This window comes from Lineus longissimus, chromosome 11, assembly GCF_910592395.1.
Source record: "Lineus longissimus chromosome 11, tnLinLong1.2, whole genome shotgun sequence".
Classification (NCBI taxonomy): domain Eukaryota; kingdom Metazoa; phylum Nemertea; class Pilidiophora; order Heteronemertea; family Lineidae; genus Lineus; species Lineus longissimus.
The window spans coordinates 1,625,140-1,646,029 of NC_088318.1; the positions used below are offsets into that span (position 1 = coordinate 1,625,140).

Below are 20,890 nucleotides of genomic sequence, written 5' to 3' on the forward strand. Positions count from 1 at the left end.
TTTCAAAATGCGTTTCCAAAGTGATTGCATGAGGACAACCCATTTGTGTCGTATATCACTGGAAACGCCCGATTCCCCTGATTCTGCAGGATGTTAAATCGAGCATTTTATGTCTTTAAATAAATTATAAAAACGCACCAACTGGCACTGGACGGCATTCAACACGGGACTGCTAAGGTGCCGGGGTCGACCCTAAATGGTTGTGACTGTCTCAAGGCGCCCAGCGTATAAGCAAGACGGTAGGGCAGCCACGTCAAATTCGGCCTGGTTGTGACTTCCCATCTTATACATCGTATCGACAGTACAGTTGAGTTGCCGTTTACCGTTTACCGTCCATAGCGGCTTCATGGCCCAGATAATAGATATCCAGATTTCACCATGTTGAGCATGGTTAACTTTCATTTACCATGGTGAACACTGAATTCACCATGGTGAATCCCTGATCATTAAAATGCCACCTGATTTTTTGTCTTGTCCCGACTAGATGTGACATGATCCAGGTTGTCTTTTCTCCAGGATTCTAGTTTTGTGTAGCTGTCCATCTGACTGAGGAGAACAGGAGATCAAAGTCACCCTTAATTACATAAAGAGACTACTCTGGACCAGACATTTAGAACAGTTATACCAGGTTCTGGTCAGTTTAAACGAAAGTCCTTCCTCCCTAGCTCCCCTGTTGTGTATCTGAGGGTGGATGCAGGATTTGAATAACCCCCCCCCTCCCAGCTCAGCTATACAGCAATTAGCAGATGATAAAAATATGACATGTAAATAAGAAAGAAAGGTTTGAAATGCGAAATGAATTCATGGTCTGCGACTATGGTTGGAACTGAGGTGGCAGGTCTTCAGTCTTCACACAGTAGAGAAATGAACAAACATTCCGTCTCAGCCTGTCAGGCTCAGAGCGACAGGTGCCTGGTTTTGCTGTGACGGGTCTCTTTTTAAAATAAATGTTACGTCCTGTTAATGGGGCACGTCATCATCGCGTACATTCGGGAAAAACTCCCTAATGAGACCATAATGAACGGAATTCCACGCCATGACGTCATTTAGACCGACGATTTCCCCCACGAAATTGGTGGACATCGGAACTTCAGGGAAGTTGCAGTTACTCAACTTTCAATCATTTTATCTGTTTTATGATGATTGTCATACAAATTTGAGATCATTCATGGGATTGTTCAATATATATGTCTTCAAAGATGGCTTCCACTTTACCAAGACCAACCGAAAAAGGCAAGATACAAGCAGAATTACGTCGAAAGGTAAGACTCCTATCTCACAAAAAGACTGACTGCAGTGCATACTGAGCCACTAGGCCTATATTCATGTGTACATCACAAGTCACTTAGTCAGTGATGTAGGCCTAGGCCTATATAATACAATAACGGTGTTTGCTATTCCACAGTTACTGATTTGTTCTGATTTGTATTCAAATTATCAATATGTATTTAAATGTGAGGGTCCAGCATACTGAAGACCAGCTAAAGAGAGGTTGTGACAATCCCCTTTACTTTGCACCGACTGTCTAATGACACAGTTCTCTACTCCTGCTGGACAACTTATTATCAATCAGACTTACAAGTAGAAATTGTTAGGTCTTGTATGAAAATTTATTGCAGGGCAAAGTTCTGTCCAATTGTAATGGACAACCAGCCACTTTTCAATCCTTCCTGTAGTGGTCCCATGTGTGGAAGTCACATCTTAATATTATAACTTGCCAGCAGCACAATGACAATGATAATCATCATTGAAGACAGATTGTGTCAGTCCCCAACTGTCTGAAGACACACTCTACACAAGTTGTTTACTCTATGTAACATTGTAATTAATGCTTTTTATCTGGAGATGATCTTTGGTGACTGTTGAAGTGATAGTGTGACAACTTTTAGTTTTATGTTGAAAAAGTACTGTTATCTTAGTTATAAATTATCGTTTGATACAGTTTAAATTCTTGACTAATATTAAGTAGTCCATCGATGTACATGTAAGCTAATAGAAAACTAATCAAGCGAATTCCTATCATAACCAAGCTACCAAGCTTCCATAGATCTAGAGCAGATAAAGCGCTGCGAGGAGGCAGTAGTGTTTTGGTCGAGAACATCACGAATGTTGCCTTGAAGCCGAATTTCATCGCTCGGCTTATCCCTCTTTGCTATGAGTTTATTCAGAGAGCAGTTAATTATCTTCGCTGTAATCACCGAAGACGTAATTGCTCACTGTGCTGTATTCATTAGAAAGGATTTATCAAGTCTTGAAATGGTGAAAATAAGATTTAGTTGGCCCTGCATTATCGTGAGTTTTTCAACTTTCAGGCCTCCGACTCAGCCCTGCTTCAGACTGTGCGTGGAAAACTTCAGAAGCAGCGCTCAAGACTGAACGACCAAATCAATCGCGAACTGCGCATGAGAACTGGAGCCGAGAACTTATTCAGGTGGGTCTGTTAACCTTTGCACCTGTGGGTTTTCACATGTGTTAATTAAAACACTGTAATTTGTTGGCCGTGTCTCTTGGATCTTCCCACAGCAGGCCTTTCTACATGTTGTATGTTCTACACTCAATCAACAATAGTTGACTTGAAAGCTGTGGTGAACTCAACTAAGATTACCATACATGTCGGCATAACAGACCTCAGAAACTGTGGTATTCGGTTATGGTGTTGGCCTGTGTGTATCATTGGATGTAATCTACGCCTGTACTAACAACAGGTGGTTTTTATTGCTTTCCTGTCTGTATCTTGATACATTGCTTCATTGATTTTCTGCCATTGAACCATGCATTGTAGGATACATTTGGGCCAGTCCCAGAAAAAGCACCCAGTTCTTCCACTTCTTTGTATTGTGCCTACACGTTTAGGCTGCGCTCAATAAGCACTGTCGCTTGTGCTTGTCTCTTAGTCCTAATTGAATTGAATCTATGCATCCATAATCTATGCATCCATAATCTATACATCCATATTATATCAACTGAACAACTCCTGTTTCCTAGTCCTAATCTATGCATCCATATATCAACTGAACAACTCCTGTTTCCTAGTCCTAATCTATGCATCCATATATCAACTGAACAACTCCTGTTTCCTAGTCCTAATCTATGCATCCATATATCAACTGAACAACTCCTGTTTCCTAGTCCTAATCAATGCATCCATATATCAACTGAACAACTCCTGTTTCCTAGTCCTAATCTATGCATCCATATATCAACTGAACAACTCTTTCATACTTTTAGATTAGACTTAGAGATCCTAATCAACAATAGGCTAGTGAGAGGGTGAAAGTCAGCCTGAGCACATCCCTTGGGCCTCTTGTTTTCTCGGTGTCTGAAGGACTTGAGAATATTTTCATCAAATATATTGCATTCAATCATATTCCGTTGCAAAATATGTCGCTGGAATTTGAATCTTGTATTACATATTGAATTCTTGCCAAAATGGTTAAACCAGGCCAGTTGATAATGTTACTATAATTACGGATGTATTTTCCTCTCAAATTATGATGTTCAAGTTGTCACTTGACATGATTATTTTTAAAGTCAATAAATGGAAGTATTTCAGTGTTCACCTGAGAAAACAACCCAATATTGACACTTTTTGACCAATTTTCTTTGTGAGAAGACTAATGTTCTGATATAAGAGGCACTAAATAGCCTCAGAGGCTCTTCCTACTTTTGATTGTACTAAATGTGATGGTATGTTATCCTCTAGGGTCTGAGGAGGGGGCTGTGTGGTGGTGTTTGAGAGGAGTATCAAAAGACAGCTATATGACAATTAGAGCAAGCAGTTGTATTTTAAACCCATTCTTTAACCCTTCCTTGCCCCTTGCCATAATTGCGTGTGTAAAACTGTGATCCCTGATGTTTGGCAGAGTGACACAAAAATGCAAAGGTCAGATAGCCCAGTGGGACACCAATCATGACTATAGAGCACTGGTTTCATGTGAGGTCATCACCTCCTGCCATGTTGGAGGGACAGACAAAAGAAAGCAAGTCCAAATGACCATGACAGCATTTGATTCAGTTAAGTCGGGTGCGATAAACCATTGTTCTGCCCTCCAACCTGGCTGACCGTGAAAACACTCTATTGTGCGTGCTGTGTCAATGCTATGTGAGGTTTTAAAGGTGCAACTGTTACAGAAGATAGGCCTTTTGTACAGGCACCCCTCAACGGCTGAATAGCTTCAACACAAGTATCCCTATGTCTAGCATTTCCTTATTCAGCTAGAGGCCCTTTCCTAAAGACAACAATGGTGGTTCTATTGTTTTCAATTCCCTACTTAACTCCAGGCCCTTTCCTAAGCATATTGTCTTTTAATGATATGTTTTATTGACTTGCATTCTTCCCTAGTGTTTGCCAACAAGTCTTAACATTCCTTCTCACTAGGGACAAGAAAGAAAGAATGCATGTGGAACAAACGCCTGTGGGGTTCCAATGACCCTGTTCGAATACCCACTTTTGAAGTTTGAGTACATTCCATGCAACGCACGCATGCATCTTTTGCGTCAATATCTGATAGCTTTTCAAACCTTTTTTCATATTTTCTGCTTGGGAAATCAGGGGCTGGTGTTGTCCTAGCATTAAGGCCACCTCTACTGTCAATAATTGCATGGGAAAAGCAGGACACAGAGATGGCTCCTAATGTAACAATGATGTTCATATTTGATGCAGTATAATGATCATCACATATCGTCAAAGCTTGTTTTTCCAAGCAGCAAATCATGGATAATTAGCCAATTTGCTCTAATGTCATTAATTGAGATCAATTGGGGTAATGTGCCTTATCAAGTGCCATCATCCATGCTCCACTCGGCCTTTAACCCTACATGTAAACGACTACAAGTTGCATTTTGCTATAATTGTCAGTGGTGAGTTCTTATATAGTGCTTTTAACTGACATGGGTCAGTACCAAAGCGCTTTACATCTCAACTGTCTGTCATTATGATAGGTCTCTCCAGAAGCACTCTGGGGTATCAAATGGCTGCTGTGACATCAGCGCTCACCTGGGCTCAATCTGTCAAGGACAAAGTAGTGACCAGACTTGGGTTTGAACCCATGACTCTTGGATTGAAAGTCAGACACCTTAACCAGTATGCCACCACACTCCACGCTGTCAAACAGACTTTGGGCCAAATTGTTTGAAGGGAAATACGGTCGGGGCTTGAAATGCCAATTGGATAACAGTAGCCTTTCACGCAGCTCCAGCGTTGTCTAATGTCAGCATTCTGATTGATATTTTCAGGGCGACCAATAACAAGAAGTTACGCGAGACTGTGGCACTTGAGCTGAGTTTTGTCAACTCCAACTTACAACTTCTGAAAGAAGAGTTGGCTGACTTGAATGGCTCTCTGGAGACGTATCAGAGTGACGGGTATGTATTGGCCATGGTCTCTCTTTGGGCTTATTTACTGGGCTTCACCTATTATTTCTAAGGCCTATGTTCTTTTTGGCCCATGTTGTTTTGCTTTATAGACATAGTATATAAAGTTAATTGGTTTTCCTGTAGTAAGAGCCACCTATGTTTTCAAGGCTAAACTGAGACTTGGATGAATGTTAATCATTCAATAGGTCTTTTTACGTTTTCTCAGTATCTTATGGCTGTCGTCTTCATTTGTAGGCCGGCGCAGAGTGTTCCCATGATTCCATTGGGTTTGAAGGAAACGAAGGATGTGGAACTAACAGCACCATTCAAGGTATGAGATATGAACATCTAATAGCGAGTCCTTTAACGGTATGGTAAACTGCCAAAACCATTCCATACGAGATATTTTTCTGTTCATAAGACATATTCTTTTGTTATTTACCAGTTTTCCTAAACAGGCGTCCAAAGCTGTTGTCGTATACTCACAGAAACAACTCTATAATAAAAGTTTTTCTAAGTTTCTGCATTTTGTTTTCATTTCCAGGATTTTATTCTGGAGCATTACAGTGAGGATCCTGAGAAATATGGTGACGCCATCACTGATTTCCTGGATATGAGAAGTGTAAGTCACGACTGAGGCTGTTTCAGTTAAGGAGCATGTCCCTTATTTTGAGGCCAAAACACAAACAACATTGGCCTCTTAACCTTGGACACACTCCCCCTCTAGAGAGACAGGTTGCGGATCCATGGGGGAGGGGTGTGCATCATGCGCACCTCCCCCCCATTATTCATGAAAATAACCATTTTTGGGCTGTCAGATTAGAAATATCAGCTCAGTTTCATTTTAAGATGATGGACACCCATGTTCTGCGTGTAAACTCAAATAGTAATGGTTGATTTCCTTTCTGCAGGCAATAAGGACCCCTCAAAGGAGTGATAGAGGAATCCAGTTACTATTCGAATATTACAATCAACTGTATTTTGTTGAGAAACGGTTCTTCCCACCCAACAGGAATATCGGCATTCATCTACAGTGGTAGGTACAGTCAGGGGCAGGGTTTCTATGTGCCAGAACCATTGTGGTAACAATCCCAGTATTGGGGGAGCTAGAATTTCGTCAGTGACTCGTTCAGATGACCCTGTCATTGAGGAATCAGACTCTTGATATAGCCCTGTAGATGGCGCAGTGAGTCACGTATCTTTCCAGGGCCCATACAGAGATTGTAAACCTTTGCCTATCAGCAGCAAGTTTGCCGAAACGTTCATGAAAACGCATGAAAACGATCAACAAATCATATAAAAACTGCATGTATGAGGCTTAAAATCATCCACCTGTCTCGTATGAAAGGTAGCAAAGACCTGAAGCATAATTTTTGTTGTTATCAGCTTATTATCACTTTCAGGTATGATTCACTCACTGGGATTCCAAATTCTCAGCGATCGGTTGGGTTCGAAAAAGGTAGCATATTGTACAATGCTGCTGCCCTCTATACGCAGATAGCTGCAAAACAGGTATGTTTGAGATGAGTTAAGCATTTGATCTGAATGTTTTGAAAAGATGGTTTCTGATGACATTTTTGCTATCATGTCATGTCCAAATAAGCACCTTATTAATGGTTTTTTTGTTGAACTTGCAGGACCGGTCTTGTTCTGAGGGCATAAACGCTGCCATTGTTAACTACCAAAAGGCCGCCGGGGCATTACTGCAACTCCACGATAACTTTAGTCATGCTCCAAGCATGGATATGCAGTCTGACACATTGGACATGTTAGCACAGCTGATGTTGGTAAGTTCATGCTCCAGGCATGGACGTAGCTGCATGCCTTTCATCACTTTTGGCAATGCTCCATTCACAGAGATGATGATGCTTCACCACAGAGTTAGATCAAATCATTTATTTACAAGGGGATTCTATGATTTTTAATGATTGGTGAAATTCCCATGTGAAGGTTAAAATTTAGTGATGCGCACATAATATTCTTTCTGTCATCTTGTGGGGTGGCGGTGGTGCAGTGGAAGAGAGTTGGCCTCATGATCAAGAGACCATGGGTTCAACTACCGGCTGAGACACTACTCGGTTACCCTACTGGTCGAGTTCAGGTGAGTGTTTGAAACCCCTAGAGTGCCGCAAGATCGATAAGCATTTCTATTCTTCATCTGATTTGTTTTCAGTCTCAAGCACAAGAATGTGTCTTCGAAAAAAGGGTGCTAGGTGGAGTGAAAGGTGGTGTGCGAGACTATACAGAAGTTGCTCAAGAGGCTGCTATGGTAAGCATTTGGATGGATTGTTCTTCTTCTTTTTCTGTGTTCACATTTGTGAGCATTGATTGCCTGCCACAATGGTTCGGCAAGTTTTGCATATTGGGCTGTGAATCTGTCTTCAACTGAGTAGAAGAGCTGACTCTTGAGGTGGTATTTTGTTGCATATCCTGTCATAGGCACCAGGTACGAGGACTCCCGGTTCTACATCTCTTTCACAGCAGTGAAGTGACTTTCTCAAGGTCACAGTTCGTGTGTCCATATAAAGCCATGTCTTCTGTATTATGAGTCCACAAGAGCATGTTTGACTCGTGTGTTTCCCTTCACAGGTGTGTGAGATGTACCAGCAGACTCACCGCTTGATGTGTGTGGAGAAAATCAAGCAATACCTCCCGTACTCCTGGGTGTCGATGGTCCAGGTCAAGTCACAACATTATGGTGCTTTATCACATTACTACTGTGCTATAGGCATTCTACAAGTCAATGGTGAGTTATTAATAGTAGGCCTACCACATTTGATGTCATCGTCAAAGAAAAATTGTGTCACAACCAGATTAGTTTCAAGTGGACTTCCTTAGTCTCCAAGTGGCGTCATTGTCAATACATGCAGTGAAACCTCTCTATTAAGGCAACCACAAGGACTGAAAAATTATGTCAGTTATTGAGAGGTGTTCTGATTACAGATGTCAAAATACTCAAATTCGATTTCAACCAATTTGGGAGCAAATGCAGTGTCCTTAAATGAGAGGTGTCCACTAATGGAGGTTCCTCTGTACATGTTGTTCATTTTCACTTCCAGATGTAGATGATGCTGACATCATGTCTAAGTTATACCCGGGCCTTCATGCTCATATGAACAATGTATCGTTTGAGTCATTTCCCTCAAAGAATGAAGACCAGCTGATGCTTGGTAGGTAGGAGAATCTTGTTAAATATGTGTCCTCGAGCAAGGCATATCACCCTAAAATTCACCTCTACAACAGTGAGAACTAATGGGCAAGCTAACAATGACTGGGAAGATAGCCTGCAACAGTCCAGAATCCCAGCCTGTTGCAGCAATGCTTCCAGACACTTCATGCCACTGATTTGCAGATAAGCTGGAATGGGCCACTCAGCTCGGCAGATAGCACAGCAAGCACTCAATAACTAGTTTTGGCGAGATGACCTATACATTTCTGCAGTGCTATCACAATGGAAACATGGCTTTATTGAGATGGCTGCCTTTCACTAACCAGGATATGTGCCCGATAACTTTCCTTGCTTTCATGCCACAGGGACATATAGAAATACACAACCACAGACTACCGGTACTCACTTTCCACTTTTTGCCATTTCAGTGAAAGGTCACCTCCGAGAGGCCCTGGTCCAACATGAGGAGGCCATGCATGCACACAGCTACTGTAAACAGCTGAGAAAGATCGATACATTCCAAGAAGTGCTCCGCTATGCACATGATAGATCTTTGGAGAAGTTCTCTGATCTTGAAGAAGAAGACGATTTCTCAGAGTTGATAAAAGTGCCTGCCATTAAAGGTGATACAATTCATCTACTGGGCTAAAATGCTATGAATTAGGTTCAACTATTATCAATTGCTAAAATGCATTGCAAGTATAAACGTCTGTGAAAATTATGTTGGGCCAAATCTGGTAGGTTTTTGGACATACATGACTACTGAGTCTGTCTACCCTGCAAAATATACAACAGTAATAATGAGATGTGAAGCACAGAAAGAACACGTAAACCCTCAAAAACAAAGGCAAAGAATGAAAAGTGATTTGTGTATAGAACTTATTAACATCTATTCTTTTTGTCTTTCAGCCAAAAGCCAACAAGTATTAGAAGCGATAGTGCCAGATTTTGGCAAATATAAAGTTCAAGATCTTTTTTATCAACTGGTGAGTATAGTATGTTTTAACTGGGCTATGCAGATCTTATTCCTAGCCAGTGCTCCAGCAACACAATGGACCCTCTGCTTTTCGTGAACTGGTACCTTCTTCTTGGGTTCATGGAAGTCTTAAATTGGGCTGTAGCCTTCAGGACTTCTCCGTTCATGAGTTGCTTCTTGCCATTTTGCTCCTCTGGCCAGGTGATAGCAGTAGTACCAAGCTGACAGAGGTGGCCAATTTGATTTATCATAACTTGTTATCCTACAGGGTCCTGTGTCCGTGTTTTCTGCCCAACACAGCTGGTCTGCTCCGAGAACGGTAGAGATGGTCAAGTCCAGAGAGCAGGGGTTCGGTTTCAGTGTGCGAGGTGGATCGCCTGTGATAATCGCTGACGTCGATAACGGAGGCATTGCTCAGGTAACTTTGACGGGATAGCTGCAATAATTTGCTTTAATACAGATAATTTTACTTCAGTTTTTGATAGTGTCACCCCTCGTGCAGACAGGTTGTATCTTTCGTTTCTGGAGATGGTGTGCTTGCAATCTCTGCATGATGGAGATGCTGTAATTTCAATCAGAATGCCACCACTGAGTTTCATTCCTGCCATTTGATTGTGTCTTGCCCAAGACACGATTGATTAAGTAAGGGAATTATACTTTTGGCTCTGAGCGGAAATGGGACATGGGTCCATACTCCCAAGGTTACCAAATTGCCAAACTTTTATAAATTGTTTTTTTCAAGTTGGTTCACAGTTTTGGTTAACATGTTGTTTATGTTTTCAGAGAGAGGGTATGAAAGTTGGGGACTTTATTGTGGATGTGATGGGGACAGATGTCAAGTGGAGCTCTCATGAGGAGGTCGTCAGTCATATTAGGGCGTCCGGCGCAAAGCTTGTCATGAAACTTGTCACGCCAATGGATCGGAACTTTTTACAGAGAAACTCACAAACTGGTGACGAAAACCAGAAGGTTATGATGCGGACACCGGAAGGGACTATTGCCGATAAAGAAAAACCCGAGAAACGTCGATCACGTTTATCATGGGTGTTCAAAAAGAAAGATTCCGAAAAAGAAAAAAATCGAAATCGGAAAATTACCATGTGAGAAAGTGTCCCATTCTGGTAAATCAACTCGACGGGCAATGTCAATAATGGAACAAATGACAACAGCCAAACTCGGCATGTCCTTGAACGATATGCTTGTGGTTCCAAGTACCTCTCAGTTGTTCGTGTACAAGTTCAATCAAAACATTGGTGATTGAACTTATTCTGTATATTATTCAGATATATTTATGGAGGATTTCAATTTCTCTTTTACGGCCACAAAGGTCCTTGGTATATGATAATGATTTAACAAACCACATGCTTTTTGTTAGGCATGTCGACTCTAGCTGTTGCTATCTTGGCCAAATATACCGGCATAATCATTCTGTTTCTGTACATGTGTATCAAATGCTGCCATATTTTACATTCATCCATATTTTTTACATTTAGTATTCCTGTATTTAACACAACTGCATAAAGTATTACATTGTCCTTGCCTAAACCTTTTATTGTGTCTGTTGTAACATTTATTGCTAATGCTTCATCTAATGTATGAATATTCATTCTTTTGATTATATTCTGTTAAAAATGTTGTATAGATTTGGATATACCAAGTATTTGGATGTCAATTTTATATGTCCAAGGAAATTGACTTTGTTATGATCTTATGGCCTTGTGGGATTGTGACTATTAAAAGAGACCTCGGATTTAATAACCTCACCAATCTGATCAAGGTCAACCCTTCTCCACAATAACTTTTAGGCAAATTTAAAAAAAATTTCATGCACATTGTTTTACCCCTTTCAATCAAAAAAGTATTGTATTGCCAATATTCTTCTGCTTTCATGGCAGATTAGTCGAACCTATCCACTGCTCGGCGGAGGGTTGAGGCCTCGTTGATTTATGTGGATGCACTGTCAATACTGAGCGCTCTGGTATTCCTGGTTATTCACTTGGCTCGAAGTTCATGACGAGTGAAATGCTATCAAGTCCCAGTGTCTCTGTAATGAGTGGTGAACCTTCCTATGCTCTGCTGCCACCTATTAGCTTCCAGATTAACTAGTGTTCTCATTGTCCACCTGTTGAAGTGGATGGTCCTGCCACAGATGGTGTGATTCTTTAACTTTTTTGCAGATCGCTATGTTGATGTATTTTACACTGTTTTGGTCTGAGCGATACTATATGGCATTCTATTTTATAACTTTTAATAAAGTCTTACCATTCAGTATTAGACAGTTTCCGTGTTGATTGTTATTAATCAGGTCATTGTATCTCTGGAGCAGGAGGATGAGTCATCTCTCTGACCGATCTATTATGGACCACACCCTCCTTGCCGCTGGGGAATATTCAATTGGTGTACAAAGTTGTCTTTCTCAGTGAATGGATACTGCTGCCTGTTAAAAATTACCCAGAGGACAAGTGCAGTCTCTCCCTTCTTAGAGCAACCAGGTCCCATTGTCATTGAGCCAGCATACTTTTTATTAGTGATTTAGTGAAACTTTTGTGTGAAAGCAAGGGGATATTAATACCGCCATGGTGAAAGTAATTGTTTGGCGATAAAATTACAAAGTCAGGTCAAGTGAGGGCAAGGATGGTGCTCGAGATCCCACCAATTACTTTGATTAAAGCAATGGGAATTGTCACAGGAGGCGATATAAAAAATCGGCTGTGATATCACTTTCATTCTGATAGACTGATGACAAAGAATTCCAAAAAGGCTGAACATATGAGTCATAATCCTGGGTCATAATTTGACCCTCGAGTCAAAGGCATAATGAATGACAAGTACATGGTGTGTACCGACACAGTAGATATACAGGTACGTCAACCATCTGGTGACGTCATGGTGAACCCACCCCAATGGAAAGAATTTCTGGCTCTTGCATGAGTTGGTGTTACCCCACTACACTTTATAGAACTGCTTAAATATGGGATTTATATAACTTCAATACAAAAAAAATAAAATATAAAAACAACTCCTGCATACAAAGTTGTATTTCTTGAAAGGTGATTGATCACTGATAATTTGCTATAAACGACTCTGCGCAATAATTGACAATTTTCCAGCGGGAGGTTCACCGTCTAATCCAAGAGCCAATTACAATACGATTCCACTTAATTGCCATTTGTAGCACGGCACCAAAAACGAACCGAAGCTACCATCGATTTCAAATTATTCCATCCGTCCGCTTGGATTATATAACCGTCCATTTATTTGTAAACACAATAGGAATACAATTGATCATATCGGATTAATCAAAAGTTCTGGATTATTGTGACAAAAACGAAGAAATCGAAGGAACTTTTGAAAAAATAGTTGCGTTTTGTGTACACACACACTGTACATGGTGTAGTGCATTATAATACACTGTGTATAAAAATTGACACCTGTACTGTGAACTGCTGATTCTCAACAATTTCGTCTCCATTCCATCCCATACTGTGAGATACCTGGAGATAAACGTACCGTCCTAACCATTCTATATTATACCTGTCTTCGAAAATGACAACTTTTTGCTGCTGTTGTTGACTTTGATGTGGTGTTAGAGACCATATTTTCCATTGTGTCTTCACCTCGATTGACCCAAATATCCAAGATGACTTCAAAACACTCTGATATGGCAATGATTGCCATTGTTATCTGCATGGTCTTGTGTATGCCTTTAGAGGGCGCTGTCGTGCAGCGATACCTCGTACCACATGACGCTCAGCCAGGGCACGTAGTAACTCAGTTATCAAACACAGTCGGGCAGAATTTTAAAATTCTGAACAAAAATCTATTCTCGGATTTCTTCACAATTGACAGTGTTGGTAAACTGGTCACCACTCAGGATATCAGTTCATTAGCCGGCAAAGTGTCTTCTTTTGATATTGAGACTATAAGCCGCACTGGAACGTCGAGAACTGTAGTACACATGCATGTCCAGGGTGCACGCAATTCACTAGTCTTCCCCAAACACGTGTACACAGGGCATGTGCGAGAACATGAACCAATCTCAACAGTTGTGCGAGACTTAAAAGATCTCTATGTCATTTCTCAGCACGGAAGCAGTAAAGTTATATTTTCTATAATTTCTGGAGACGGTGATAAGTTTGGCTTGAAGCAAAGTCATACTGATGGTGCTGAACATCTATTCGTATTTACGAAAGACATTTTCGATCGAAGTGTTAAGTCGGAGTACGACCTTGTTGTACAGGCCAGAGAATATCATAGAGGAATTGCCAATGTAGAAATCAAGATACTGATAGATCCTGATGATACCAAGGGAAATCATGCGCCAAGATTTGAATCTACAAAATACAAAGCCACCATCTCTGAAATGACGAGTCCCGAATCCTTGATTCTGTTTGTAAGGGCATCTGATCCAGACAAACAGCGTATCCATTACCGATTCCTCACCAACCCGGGGCCTGATTTTCATCTTGATGGAGAAACTGGTGCAATTTCTCTGGGGAAGGAACAAGTAAAACCAGGTGTCTACCTGTTTGATGTCATTGCTGTAAATGATGATGGTCAGCGAAGTAAACCGGTTAAAGTTACCCTTGTTGTCTCTGGGTATGCTCAGCCTGAAGGTGCAGTCTTACGGAGATCCAAGCGTGCTGTCCGTACACCGATAGTTAAATCGGTGGACGAGGATACGAAGGGCGTTCTTGTGACGATCCCTAAGGTTGATGCTGCTGATCGTTTCGCCTTGGCTACGTCGTTCCCGGAATTTGTTTTGAATGCAGTCACAGGCAACATATCCCTGAAGGCAGGCCAGACACTTGATTATGAGAAAACAACTGGCTACCTGATCAACGTCAAGGTCACAAGGATAGGTGATCCCAATTGTAAGTATACACCGTCACTATAAATTCTGTCATGTCTGTGTGGGAAGACCTTGAGTGACAGTGTTCATCAATTTGATACTAAATGTCACAACCTGGCAAAGAGGGGTTAAAAATTCCACTGCTGAGCAGCCGTTGTGTAAAATTTAGAATTATTCATGTATGTGTACATGTGCAAATGTTTCAAGGAATCAAACCAAAACATTTATATTTGCTAATAGTAATACCATACTGAACTTCTAATCAGCTTTACAAGTAAATACATTTAGTGTGTTTAGTTGGTTTAAACCCTGCTGTGGAACTTTGGGAAAGTTCAAGGAGATTATTATGGGTCATAGTTTCATAAAGTGTTTGATCTATGACTTTCCAATTCCAGTATTGCAATGTGTTGTAACTTGTACGTGGCCATGCATAACCACTGCCTTTGGGAGTCTTAGTGGAGAATGTCCATCTCTTTTTCTTATCATCATCATTTTCAGCCTTGCTGATCATGATCCTTTGGATCTTTGCGAATAGTAGTTTGTGCACTTTTAAAGCCACGCGTTCCAGAACGAAAATTTAAGGTTTTTGCAAATACATAAAAGTAGGGTGTCCATCTCATTTTATGTCCAGTGCAGATGGATTCACAAGGGAAGCTTCAAAAAAATGTTATGAAATCTGGTGACGGATTCACAATCACAGTGAGCAATCCAAGTGAACCTTCAAAAAATTTTATCAAATCTAGTGACCAATGTTCATGATGTTCTCTGCATACTGTGGTGAACTGGGTCACAGTCTTGGTTCCGTGGTTGGCCATGGCGGAGCCAGCATTACGGACGTGCCCCGGTCACCCGGCCATCCCCGCCCGTGTGTTACGTCACTCGGCTGTGCTCGGTATATCCCGCTGTACTGTCGATGACGCAATGACGCGTAATGTTGTTACGTCGTCGACAGAGCGGTGTTGAACGTGGAAAGTGACGAGCAGAGAAAAAATCGAGTATTAATCAACGTTAGTCGAGTCTTTCATTTAGCAAAACTATTGCTACAACATTAATCTTTTCATTTTGTTCTTTCACCTGTCCTTCTCCAAGTCCGCCAGCCTTCCAGTTTGCATCCGTATCTCCTTGACCTCACTCTGTAGCCCAGCAGCCTTGTCAGACTCCAATCTCACCTGCTGCATTGCTGCCAATCGCATTGTTGCATTCTCTGTCTTTGCATCATGAATTTGTCCCTGCAACACTGCAACATCAGATATTTTGCATTCAGAAGAAGACTTCTCATCTCTCGTCATGGAGAGTTCTAGCTCAGCTGCTTCCAGTGCACCCTCCAGCTCTTTCACCTGTAATCATAGAATCAGCCACGTCAATCTGTCCCTTGGCACCGCTTAACTCCTGTCGAAGTTTCTCAATCATCACATCCACTTCCGCTCCAGTTCCTACAGGAGCTCGTGTCACAGCCTCTAACTCAGCGATCTTTTGCTCCAACTGTCTCATCTTCTCCTCGTGGCTGCGCTCCTCTCGTTCCTGGAACAACTCGTTCTCTAGATCTTCTCGCTTTGTCTCCATGATAGTAATCGACAGCGCGCCCTCAGGTTTCTTCAGCCTGGCCTCTAACTCCCTGATTCTCCTAGTCGCCTCGGAGTGCTGCAGCTTCTCAGCTTCGTACTTCCTCAACGTTTCCGACACTTGCACATCAGAATCTAACGACTTGGCTTTGGCGTACTCATAGTCACATTTTTCTATTTCTATTTGTGATCGGAGGTCTTCACAATTGACTGCCAAGGCATCTATCGTACATTGGAGGTCGCTTACTTGTGTTTCGTTAGCTGAGGATGCTTTCTGAAGTTTTGACACTTGATTGTCCCACTCCGTCAGCTCAGCTTGGAGTCTTCTGATCGTATCGTCTTGAGCCTTCATCTTCACCTCAGCTTCCTCAATGGCCTGTTTGCTGTCAACAGCCACTCGCCTCAGGTCTTCCATCGTCTCATTCAGAGACTCTATCCTTCTATCCCTCTTTCCAAAATTTTTGATATTTGAACAATTTTTTGGTAGGGATGGTGTGGTGAACTGGGTCACAGCCTTGGTTCCCTGGTTGGCCACGGTGGCGCCAGCATTACGGACGTGCCCCGGTCACCCGGCCATCCCCGCCCGTGTGTTACGTCACTCGGCTGCGCTCGGTATTTCCCGCTGTACTGTCGATGACGCAACAACGCGTAATGTTGTTACGTCGTCGACAGAGCGGTGTTGAAGCGGAGAGACGAGCGGGTTCGAACGTGGAAAGTGACGAGCAGAGAAAAAATCGAGCATTAATCAACGTTAGTCGGGTCTTTCATTGATTCAGCAAAACTATTGCTACAGCGTTAATCTTTTCAATACAAATGTAGGTAAAACAGCAGATGAATGGTAGCCTTGCTTGGTCATTGTGGAATTTACCAATACACATAGACTGTGGCTTTGATTGATCATGTTAGAATAGTCCATACAGTGGGTGACTTTGTACAGAATGTACGTATGTATGACTGACAATTGCAGTGATAACCTAAGTGTATGAACTGTGTGGGTTGATAATGATAAAGAACCCAAATATTTCATCAGCTTTGTGTACAAAATATGTATTTGCAATACCTTGAGTATTTTATCTCGCAATAGAATTGTTCAATCGGTCTGGCATGATCAACAACGCATAATAAAATCGTTGTGACTAATGCTTCCTGGACTTATAATACATGCATGGGGTTTGAAGAATTCACAGTGAAACGCATTTTTATAGCTCACATCTGGCCTCTGGCTGGGTCTATGGTAGGCCCACTATCAAACCTAGCTTTTTATGTTGGATTGCCTAAAATACAATACAAATGAATACGTTTACTACATACAATGTAAGCTTAGTTAGAGCATATGTGACCCGTCACAGCAAAACCAGGCGCATGTCGCACAGAAGATGATCCTAAATGACACCAGGAGATAATGGAAGAAATTGATGTGCTCATAATTCACAAAAGGCAGACAATAGAGAAATGAACTAACAGTCCTTCTCAACCTGCCAAGCTCAGAGCGACATGCGCCTGGTTTTGCTGTGACAGATGATGCATACAATGTGCATGTTCGGTCTATAATTAACAACATGACAAGACTGTGACATGGGTCATTTCTCGCCAGGATTTGATGGAGTACCTGAGACAATAATTGCCTGAATTACCAACAATTCACATGGCTGTTTTTGATGTCCCTGCACATTTCATGACATTTTATAGTGAATGACTGCCTTTTTGATTTTATTGAGAGTACAATGTAAGCTACAGGTCTGTACATTGTTCTCGTGTTATTTGTCAGTCTTGGTTGGTTGTCGAAGAGAACTCTTCCTCACTCAGAATGCCCTTTACCTTCACTTTCAGATTTGGACACCCAGGAGATCAACTTAAGGATCACAGACATCAACGACACCCCTCCTAAATTCACCAACATCCCCCAGGAGATGATCGCAACTGTTGACCCGAATGCCCTTGAAGGCCGTATTGTGTACACATTGTCAGCGACCGACCGTGAACCTGGGGCCAAGCTTGAATTCGTACTCGTCTCTGGTGAGTTTGATAAATGAGGCAGTTGTCTCACTCTCAATGGGCAGTTTGTTGTCTTTCCAATAAGTTTTCTGACTTTGTCTAGGTCAGGATTACTAAGTGAAGACATTCTTGTGTATTTCAATTCATACAAAGTTCTTGTACCGTGCTGGTACATACAATGACATACAGGTACATGTAGAGGTATACATCATAATGTTAAATAGACTCCCCTACAATGTAGTTTTGTATCCTACATGTACATGTACATGTATGTAGTGTGTACTTGTGTTACTTCAGAAGTAAAGTATCGTCGTCTGTGTCGACATTTTGCAAGATTTCTTCAAAATATCGACATATATCGACGTAATACTGAATATGGCCGACATCTTTTCCTTTGCCTGAATCACATGTTGTGTTTTCTCGACTTTTAGAACAGCGGGAGTGCGCCAACCCCCCCTTGTGTGCAGGTAGGTTATGCTGTCCATGGGTGTGTGGTGGTGCAAACAAGTTTATAACAGTACATTGCAGTATGAGCCCACCATCAAATATATGCAGTTACCAAATTACATGGAAGCTTTTTAAAAACAAAATACAGTTGTTGCGCGCTACATAAAATGCGTGTCCTCGATGTTCTTTCCCCATGGGTCCTTTTTTGGCAAGTGCCAATTTGAGCTCTGGTTTTGGTACTGCTTATTTATCATTGTGGGGTTTGTTTAACTATGTACAGTTTTGCTAGGAGTCCTCTACACCTTCCACTAATCAGCCCTGTCAATCACTTTCATAATGATATGTTCGTTCAGTTCTCTTGATAATTACATTGTTTTGTTCGTAAAAATAACGTTCTAATTCTATCAGTTAGTACACTTAGGAGAGTTCTTGTGTTTTTCAGTGTGTTTGTTACACTAGGTAGAGAGTGGTGTGTATTGTTTAGTCTCATCAATCCACCAACACCAAATTCTGATCGTTTTCTATTATGTTTGCCGTTGAGCAGCATGAAAAATGTTTCCGTGGATCTCAACTTTAGGAAGCATTGATCTTGATGCTGTACCAGGTATAACCTTTATGTGTGAAATATCATTAACAACCCATGAAACCTTTTTCCCCATGCTTTTTTTAACATTTTCAGCATATAAAACCGAAGTTATACAATTTTACAGTGAGTTCTGAATAACTGTCTTTCCACTGCTCACAGAGGTGTTTGTGGTCTCATAAGGCATTTGTCAGTGTATATATATTTAACAAGTAATCCTAAGGGAGATTTTGCAATCGTGGTCACGATTGTGAATGATCGCAAAGTTGACATTTGCAGTCTTGAGGAGATTCGTGCCTACTTTTTTACCTCGATGACTCCTTGGCCCAAAGCAGTATACCGTGAGAAAAATGGTTATGATGGGGTGTATTTTTCCTTTTTTGCATCAGTTCTGCTAAATGCTATTTTCTGCCCTGCTGAAGACAGTTCAAACCTTGTCTCGTCTGTCCTCTGCCGCTGGTTGTGTCCATTGTCCTTTTGATCCTGTTAAGATGAAAACTTGCTTCTTAACCTCCTTAAAACCACAGTCAAAAAACTAAAAACAAAACGTCTAAAGAATTTTCAGTGTTTTGGGTGTTTTGGCATCCAAAATTAACCAATCCTTTGAAGGAAAAATGTTATCTATGATTTGAGGCGACATACATGAACATCATAACTGTTGAAAAATGTCTACTTTTTGGTCAAGTTTGATTTCAACATTTTAAAATGCCCATTTTTATTATGATTTGTAAGCTTTCTGCACATTAAAAAAAAACAATCAAAGAAATTTTCTTTTAAAATCATCGTAAATGTAGGAGCTAAATCGTATTAAAATTAAAACAAGACAAGGAATGAGATTGCCTCTCACAGCCACTTTTACCAGCTGCAGTATGCTTTTGGTCTCTGCAGAGCTGCTTGCGAAGGGCAAACACTTGGTTCTCCAGCGGAAACTGGGACAGTCACCCGCTTACATAGGTGCCATCGCCGAGCCAATAAGCTTCTATTGTACTGATGCAGTCCTTCTTCTAGGCTGTACCATGGCTTGTCATTCTTAGTAAATAGGGGGGCAGGTATATTGTGTCTAATTCAACACATTTTATGGGTTTTTTAACAACTTAAAAAAACAATTCAAGCACTGAGAACTAAAACCACACAAGTCCTTCTGTCCTTGTTTGGCTAGTTCTCAGTGCTTCAATTAATAACTGGCATTGACTGATGGGGTTTGGACTAACATTGAAATCAGGGTATGAAACATTTGTCATTTATGGGAATTGGTAGCATTTAATAAAGAATGATGAGGAAAATACAAATGATTGCCAAGATGTACATGTTATGGCCGAAAGATTTTGACAACAACGCAGCGTCAAATGCCAAGAAGGGAGCCAGACGAGAAGCTAATTCCATGACATCAGACAGGGGAGAACTTGTGTCAAAATGGGCAACCCTGGTCAAATCATCTATGGCACCAACCTGAGGCCAGCTTGGAAATATATCCTCACAGTATAAAATATTGGTTGCAGGTTGCAGGATTTTTGCTCCCCCCCCCCCCCCCCAAAAAAAAAGAAGATAACATTTTACAAGCCTTTGCATCATGATTCAAATTCATTCTAACTTCGTATCAAATTCCAGGCGGTGCGAACCATTTTGTCGTTGACAAGATAAGTGGAAAAGTCTCGCTAAAAAGGAAAGAAATTGCACATGGTCTGACATCGTTCATCCTGGCGGTGAGAGTGACGGACGTGGGTGCCAACCCTCCACAGGCAACAGATGCCAAGCTGACCATCATCGTTGGAGACTACCCACCTCAGTTCTACAAGACGAGCTATTCTTTTAACTTCAATGAGAGATCTTCTCTCTCGACTAAGTAAGACATTAAATCATAGCAAATATCTGCTTGACTTGACCTAATCCAATGTTTCTTAAACTATAATACTGGTCTTGGATGAAACAGTTCAGAAGAACCTGGATAAGC

The 20,890-nt window shown here is 41.3% G+C and overlaps 2 protein-coding genes across 5 annotated transcripts in view; both read left to right on the forward strand.

Moving 5' to 3' along the window:
* Positions 1 to 1,073: 1,073 nt before the first annotated feature.
* LOC135496163 (rhophilin-2-B-like) lies at positions 1,074 to 11,762 on the forward strand. Its single transcript, XM_064785316.1, has 15 exons — positions 1,074 to 1,262; positions 2,313 to 2,431; positions 5,236 to 5,364; positions 5,611 to 5,686; positions 5,900 to 5,977; positions 6,267 to 6,391; positions 6,759 to 6,867; positions 6,993 to 7,142; positions 7,529 to 7,624; positions 7,945 to 8,101; positions 8,415 to 8,525; positions 8,953 to 9,147; positions 9,434 to 9,510; positions 9,769 to 9,918; positions 10,284 to 11,762. The coding sequence occupies exons 1-15, from the start codon at positions 1,188 to 1,190 to the stop codon at positions 10,602 to 10,604; spliced, it is 1,968 nt and encodes a 655-aa protein (XP_064641386.1). The 5' UTR covers positions 1,074 to 1,187; the 3' UTR covers positions 10,605 to 11,762.
* A 900-nt stretch (positions 11,763 to 12,662) lies between these two features.
* The window catches only part of LOC135495855 (neural-cadherin-like), a 35,017-nt gene continuing 26,789 nt past the window's right edge, over positions 12,663 to 20,890 (forward strand). For 3 of the 4 annotated variants that reach the window (XM_064784842.1, XM_064784844.1, XM_064784843.1), the window contains exons 1-4: positions 12,663 to 14,374; positions 17,745 to 17,930; positions 18,341 to 18,376; positions 20,548 to 20,782. In XM_064784842.1, the coding sequence (XP_064640912.1) occupies positions 13,141 to 14,374; positions 17,745 to 17,930; positions 18,341 to 18,376; positions 20,548 to 20,782 (1,691 nt within the window). In that variant the 5' untranslated portion in view covers positions 12,663 to 13,140. The remainder of the gene's footprint in view (positions 14,375 to 17,744; positions 17,931 to 18,340; positions 18,377 to 20,547; positions 20,783 to 20,890) is intronic. The other variant, XM_064784845.1, reaches the window with a different exon arrangement.